Raw genomic sequence first — 7,405 nt, forward strand, 5'->3', positions numbered from 1 at the left:
TTGATTGGAAATTCACTTTTCGTAATTTAAACGTTACAATTTTGCTGTTAGAATATGTTGTGTTCGTGTTTGAATGACTCTTACATTTGCTTCCATTTTAATTCTAGAGGCTATTCCGAAGCTTTTATTTAAATTTTCTTTTCACAAATATTTTTCAGAACGCATACGAATGATAACATAATACTGCATGGTACAAATATGTTTGCCATGTTTTATACAGTTTAAGTTGAAATCGACTCACATGATTAAATAGATCGGACGAAGTAATAATTTCTATATTATATTAATTGCATCTAGTGCCATTCTTGAAAATATACTTTTAGGACCAAAATAGATAAAGGTAAAGTTTGATTTAAAGACGTAAAATTTGTGCCTCAGTTTAGAGTTGTTTGTTTTCATTAATTATCAGAACTGAAGCACATAAATACAATTATAATTATAATACATCAAGAATACAAGTGCCTGATCAATTGATGCCATGGATTCTGAAGTAAATATCGTATTTAGATTGAGTGAGCTGGCAGGAGCAAAATTCTCCATAGCTAATCCAGACGTCACTGATCTCAGTGACCCAAACCGCCCAACGAAACTGGCAGAACAGTACTCCGAGCTGTATAGCAACGAGTGGACAGATATTTTTCAGCAACGGTCTGAAAGTAAATCCACATTTTCTGAAGAAAAGGTTATCAAATATTTGCTGGATATCCTACTTGTAAGTAGATATTTAGTTCTATGTTTTGGTCACCATTTTAAGTGTAATATTTCTGTAGTAATATCGTCAAGCTATCATGAGAATGTACATGTCACTCTTCCATTGCACGTCAGTAATGATACAAATATAAGTATATTTGGATGTTTCATGGAACTTATAGAACATTCTTAACACGTATTTATTAATCTTATCTATTCCTCAGACAGAAAGTGTCATTCTTTAGTGTTCGCTCATGATGACTATTTTATGAATGTCGGAGTGATATAATGCGGTAGTCATATGTTCGGAAGACAAGAAATCTTGAATATCTGACATGTTTCTTTAGCTTACAAGGGCGAAACGTTACTACTTTGTTTTGTATGCAACAAGAAAAGATGTAAACTTATAAAGTTATGTTACATACACACTGAAATAAATACTATTACTTATATGCTTAGCTTTGGTCACATTAGGCATGAAGTAGCTGTAGTTTTTGTTTTAACAGTTACTCTTAAAATATTTTCGAATTTTGGAAGATAATTTCAACCTCGAGGATGTTTCAAATTAGTTCTGAGAAGGAAATCTCGAATATTGCAAACAAATAGGCTTTTTCAAGATTCTTTTGATTTATGTTTTCATTACCAATATGAACTATAATTTTGTTATGGACAACGTTGGTTCCGTTGTATTTGGACACTTAGGCACATATGCAAATATCTGTCGCAGAATGTTATCCTATTAGAAGTACAAATTATGAAAATTGACATCACACCTTTAATTTCCCATTTTGTTTGAATGTAAGCATCCGTATTGTCATTTTCACATTTTTCAGGAAGGATTCAAATACTGCAAAAGTATCAAGGATATCCAACATGAGGGTCTTCGCGAAATACTTTTCTTTCCCGCGAGAGATAAAGAGGCACAATTCCAGGTAAATATCTCATTCTAAACAAATGTCTAAGTATGCATAAAGAAATATACATGCACTACCTAATTTTCTTATTTTACATTTCGCTTGCATGACAGTAGATTTAAATGTAAACAAATTCCTAAAAATCGTATGTGATGGAGAGCATGTTATTTAAGTTCAATTTCTAGTCTTATTTCGCAAGCAGGTATTGTGGCTAAATGTAAGTGTGGTGCAACGTTTCCTGCTAAAATGAAGTTAAATGAAGTTGTACCTTCCGAAGTCAGTACCGGTAGCATGCTTTGTATATCGCCAATTTAAGATGCGCAAACATGTTACTGATTTAGCTAGCATAGATACAACAAGTATGCACATATTTTAAAGAGAGTCTAAATTTTTTTGAGATAATAATGGTATTAGTAGAATGTTTTGATACGTCTAGGTAGAGGCGGAAAGCGACACAATGAACGAAGTATTTGCAAGACACTTAACTGATGCGGTTAAGCTATGTGGTGAAATGACAGGAAAACATATTGCAAAGGTAATATTTTGGAAATTAATGTTGTATTCTACAAAATTCTTTAGAAAATGAAACCTTCGATTTTGTTACATTATAATAGCTAATATCCGTCCTGCCATGTATTATCAGACATCTGAATGGGTTCTTTTTTACAGAGGGAAAAGCGGCATGGAATGGACAATAAACATTGAGAAACCATTAATCTGACAATCTAACAAGTGGATAGGACTGAATACATTCTAATATTAGTCAACGTTTGCACTAATATTCATATTCAGATATATTTCCTACATTGTCACTATTATAATCACCATCTAGTCTGAACCGTAATCACAATTACAGATAAGTAAACTAGATGCATGTTGATGCACCGTGCATACATATCAGTGACATCTACTTTCGCTCAATTGTTACGTTCTTCATCTTTATTTAGAAGGAATATATGAGTGGTACGTTTGACCATAGGTAAGCGCTATATTAGTCTACTTTCCCTTGGGATTGGTGGCCTTGAGCATTGTCATATTATATAGTCTAAGGGCTTGATATTGGATTTTATTGGAAAATATTCAAAACTAGTGATCATTGCATAAGTGTTTCACTGGTAGAGATAAGAGGTAGACAGTGTCAAATATCAAGGCAGAATTATAGAAATATCAGAGACAGGGTAATTATTTCAAGGGTGTATCAAGTATCGGAACGGTTATGTTTTGCTCGAAGTATCACTTTATGAATCCTGAATGAATTTCGTCGTATTTAGTTAAAAAATATACATAAGACTAGAAATAGCAAATCTTGTACTATCATTTCACTTGTTCTTCGTATAAACAAAGTCTAGAAGGTACTTACTGAAAGACAATTTAAATCTTCGTATCACGAACTGCGTTCACGCTCACGTACACAAACACATAAGTGCATTTTCACCGGCATTATTGCTCATCTTATAAAAACGATTTTGTAACTGGTTTCTAATATCTGCAAATACACCCCGGTCATACTTAACACGTGTTGAATTGTCTCGTATCTGTCGGAAAACAATGAACACCAGTAAAAAGGAAAATGTATATTTTTCAGGTATTTATTGTGTTTTTTTTGTGACTGTGTTTTAATGTTGCTCTTGCCCATAACTAATTAAGTCCGCACATAAGGAGGTATGTTGGTTGTTTTTAATATTCACATTTCCCTCGAGTTTTTCATTTTCGTTTAAAGTAAGTTTTTGTTTAAAATAGTTTTAATGTAAAATCGTAATGATCAGATTTGATCTCAGTGCAAAACTATGATAGGTTACGTTTTGTTGTATCATGTCGTCCAGACTAACATTCTTTGTGTCTTTCTTTGCCTATTTCAAAAGCCAGTCATGTATTTGATTCACTGAAATCAAGTTTTGTTCTCAAATATTTGACAGCAGAGCAGGTTGAGTGCATTCACCAACATTACTCATTGATATTGGACGCAAGCTATTATTTTTATATTTAAAAACCCTTTGAAAATTCGATGTCATGAGTTTTTTTAAGCATAGTTTGTAATTTTCAGGTACGTTGCAAATACAGTTCAAACCGTATTACTATCTGTATACCATTAACTGTAGAACATAAATGAGATACATACTTAACACCGTCCATGCTGCCATTTCCTGCTTCGGGCTGTTTTCTGTCTTATAATTATTTGTTTAGAGTATCACTACCAGGCAACATTATGTTTTTCCTGGAGAGATTGCTTTTTTATCTTAATTCATAAGATTTGAAGTAATTTGATTTTACGGACCTTAATGAATATGCATTTAGTCTTAGACACAGAAAAAGGTGATGTTTTCACCATTTTAGAAGTTATGATTATGTCAAATATATGTTAATCTAATTGTTTGTTGAACTCTTCATTCAGTAGAGACGTGTCAACGTAAAGTAATTTTGTAAGGATATTGTTTCATATAAGTGCTTTTAACACTTGATAACAAATGGTATGCTTATATTCTGCTTTGAATGTAATAAGCAAGATAAGCATGTGTTACCCTAGATAATTTGAAACCGACATGAAAACAATAGATTGCTTTAGAAACTGACGTCACATGTGGCATCGTTGTTTTCAATATACAGGCTGATTGATTTGCCTGAATATAATAACTGTACACATCGTTTATAGAAAGGTTATTTTAAAACGTTGTAAGATTAACAAATCCCGGTGAAGCCAACCCGCACCAATAAAATAATAAATCAAAATTATATATGCGTCAATGATATTACATAAATTTCATTTGCAGCCAAGATGAATAAGAATTATTGTGTTTTGTCAGATTTTGTGATATCTTCTAGTGGCTATGATCGACACTCATAGCGTGATCTGATATTAAAATAGTGAATGTTCAAAATCAACCTACTTTGTATGTCAAATGGATGATTAATATGAACAAACTATTTTCAAGTGAAAGAATAAGGAATTGGTATTTTGCACCATATGAGTTGCTCTTGGCTTTGCCATATACTTATACAAGTCTCCAGAGCTCTCGTTACTTAAGGGTATGAAGCAAATCTAAGTAGGAAACTCATAACAAACAATGAATTAAATACTCAATAAAGGATTTTCAAAATCTCAAATCATTTTCATTGTTACATACGTTTATTGACAAAGGTGTTCATGGAGAGAAAAGAGACGAAAAAGATGCTCCGAAAAGACAATGACAAGGATGCCCTCTATGCTCAAAAATGCGTACAAATGTGTTGGCTAATGCAAGTTCAGACCCCTCCAGTCTGTATCGACTTATCATTTAAACCTGGTGACCAGTTTGACAAGAATAAATTCTTGGAGTACACAAAGAAAGGCACAAAGATTGATTTTATTGTTTGGCCACCTCTTCGTCTTTTTGATGGTGGTCCTCTGCTTGCAAAAGGAGTCGCCCAAGGCAAATAAAGACAAAAAGTGTTAGGAAGACGTTGCATTCTGCACTAGCTCTACCTAACATGCAACATACGTATCAATATTGTTTAAAAAGAATGTCAGCTTAAGCATGTATTATGTGTTCATTGCATCACTTTTATATATGGAGTTACCACTGCAATAGACCCAGGATCGTTTCTTTTCTACGTTACTACCTTGATATTTTAATGAACATATATATCTTGTACTGCTTGGTGCTGGAATTCATAGAGTTCCGCTTTTCGTTTTAAGTGCAATGCAAGATCACTCTTAGACTTTTAGTTTCTTGGAACTATCACAAAAACAATGAAAATTAAGATAATATATATTGTTTAGAAAACGTTTTTGTTTCAAAGAAATACTTTAATAAGCCCGTTTTTCCCTCACCTATATAATGGAATTATCGGAGATCGTACTGGTCTCAAATCTCTCTAATGTTTTTCATACACAAAGTCTGCATGTTAGATTTTTGACTGATGGTCAAAGCATTTGTAGATCAAATACATCGTCGTATAACCGTATTTTGTTTCGTATATTCAGAATAAAACAGTGACTAAATTGCTTTGCCTGTTTCGCCTTGCCTTTATTTGTGGCTGTGGTTGTGTGCCTTTGCAAAATATTGATTTGGATTCATGTACGAGGGGTATATAAAATGTTCTGAATATTATTGCGTTGTATAACAACATTATTTATTAGTGAACAGTGCGTATGTGAATCTCGTCAAAGAATGTTCATGCACCTCTTATCAATTTTGTATTCACTCGTTTATATGTTTATACATAACATTTTCTAACCGCATGGTGGTTCAGACCGTTTATCCCTCAGCCAGTCTTTGGTAATGGCGCTAGGTAACGGGATTAAGCCTTTACTAACTTATAGCTAAATCAGGGCCGTTATGAGGATGTGGAAATGTTTCGATTATGTGCTCCTTCAGGATGTCAGTAAAGACGGTGTATGTATGCGACTGTGTTTTATTTTGGAGTAGATGGATAAGTTTGAAAATTTGTAGCAAGCATTTTCCTTGGGAGAAAGATTGCCATTTCTACCACCAAAACAAGGAATATAAACCTGACAACACTGTCTTTTGCATGGACAAAATGAATATAAAATCAAATTATCAAGCTATTGTCGGTCTCTGCTGGTTTTCTCTGATCCAAATTCTATTTAAGTAATTTCTCTTCAGACGCTTTAAAAGCATAAATCTTGATTCACCCCCTGTTTTAAAATCTCATTCTAACGTCTCTGGCACTCCATTCATATTTAACTAATAGCGATGTTTTCCTGAGTCTGTTTATAATCAATCGTCTTCAGAACGATGAAACCACATCATAATTGTAGGATTTGACGAAGAATTAGATCCTTAGACTTAGTCCAAGTTGGCCTTAATGTCAATCTGTTAGTACTCTGAGTCCCGGATTATGCAGTATGCTGTTTCCTCTACAGTAGGAGAGCATATGTTTCTTCAACATTTTTTGTCACTGTCATCTGCAAGACTCTGGCGTTCTGCACGTTAAGCCACATATAAGTTTCAGACCTTTATTTTGCCTTAGATGGAGATGAAATGTATTTACAGACTCAATAAAGCAAAAAGTTATAAAATAATATTCAAAAATAGTATAAGGCAATAATTAACAGTCGATCAAAGAATTATTTAGTTCATCGTACTCTATTTATAACACGGATTATTTCATTTTCCTATCCTTCAATATATCACCGATCTAATGTCCTTGCATTCTCTGATTATTCTGATTACGATCACCTCACAACTCCTTTCGCCATCAGCAAAGCATAACAGAGTGCTTATTGTCCCCACGATACCCTCTGTCCGTTTGTTCGTTTGCAATAAACTATGTTCCTCAATTGTTTATGACAGCCATCTGTGAAGAATAGGTTTTGACCACTGATACATAAATATATAAATACTGCAATTACATTGACAGTTTTTGAATAATACCATACATTTCCAATGTCCAGTGAACACAATGTTTGATTTATTTGTTTCTTTTTTCCACCAATTTTGTTGCATTACTGTTTGGAGTCTTTAATTTCGCTTTTGATAACGTATAAAGATAATTTTTTCTGGAGTTTCTGTTCTGCTTTAAATGACTAATATCGCAGACATTGCAGAGCACTACAAAGAACAGGAGAAATAAATAAAAAAGTACAAATACCAATTTCTGCCGACTTGAAACAACGGTCAAAAATCTGCTTATATATTATACAGGATAATCTAACATAATTTTATTCAACGGTCACATGGATGATCAGTGAGGAGCAACATTATTGTCATTCAAACATAAACATACATCGGTGAATAGAAATGCATCTTATGAGTGAAATAAGTTTTCTCAAAATATCCTTGCGCTGATAATTTGCAAAG

The 7,405-nt window shown here is 33.3% G+C and overlaps 1 protein-coding gene across 5 annotated transcripts in view; it reads left to right on the plus strand.

Moving 5' to 3' along the window:
• LOC149797562 (uncharacterized) overlaps positions 1-6,953 on the plus strand; it is a 44,737-nt gene extending 37,784 nt beyond the window's left edge. For 3 of the 5 annotated variants that reach the window (XM_089962436.1, XM_089962437.1, XM_089962439.1), the window contains 4 exons: positions 508-712; positions 1,524-1,622; positions 2,041-2,139; positions 4,741-6,952. In XM_089962436.1, coding sequence (XP_089818562.1) covers positions 508-712; positions 1,524-1,622; positions 2,041-2,139; positions 4,741-5,019 — 682 coding nt within the window. In that variant the 3' untranslated portion in view covers positions 5,020-6,952. Of the gene's footprint in view, positions 1-507; positions 713-1,523; positions 1,623-2,040; positions 2,140-4,740 lie in introns of all 5 variants that reach the window. The other 2 variants (XM_089962438.1, XM_089962440.1) reach the window with 1 other exon arrangement.
• Positions 6,954-7,405: the final 452 nt, after the last annotated feature.

Source organism: Sinohyriopsis cumingii, chromosome 6 (assembly GCF_028554795.1).
Source record: "Sinohyriopsis cumingii isolate HCF-2022 chromosome 6, ASM2855479v2, whole genome shotgun sequence".
Classification (NCBI taxonomy): Eukaryota; Metazoa; Mollusca; class Bivalvia; order Unionida; family Unionidae; genus Sinohyriopsis; species Sinohyriopsis cumingii.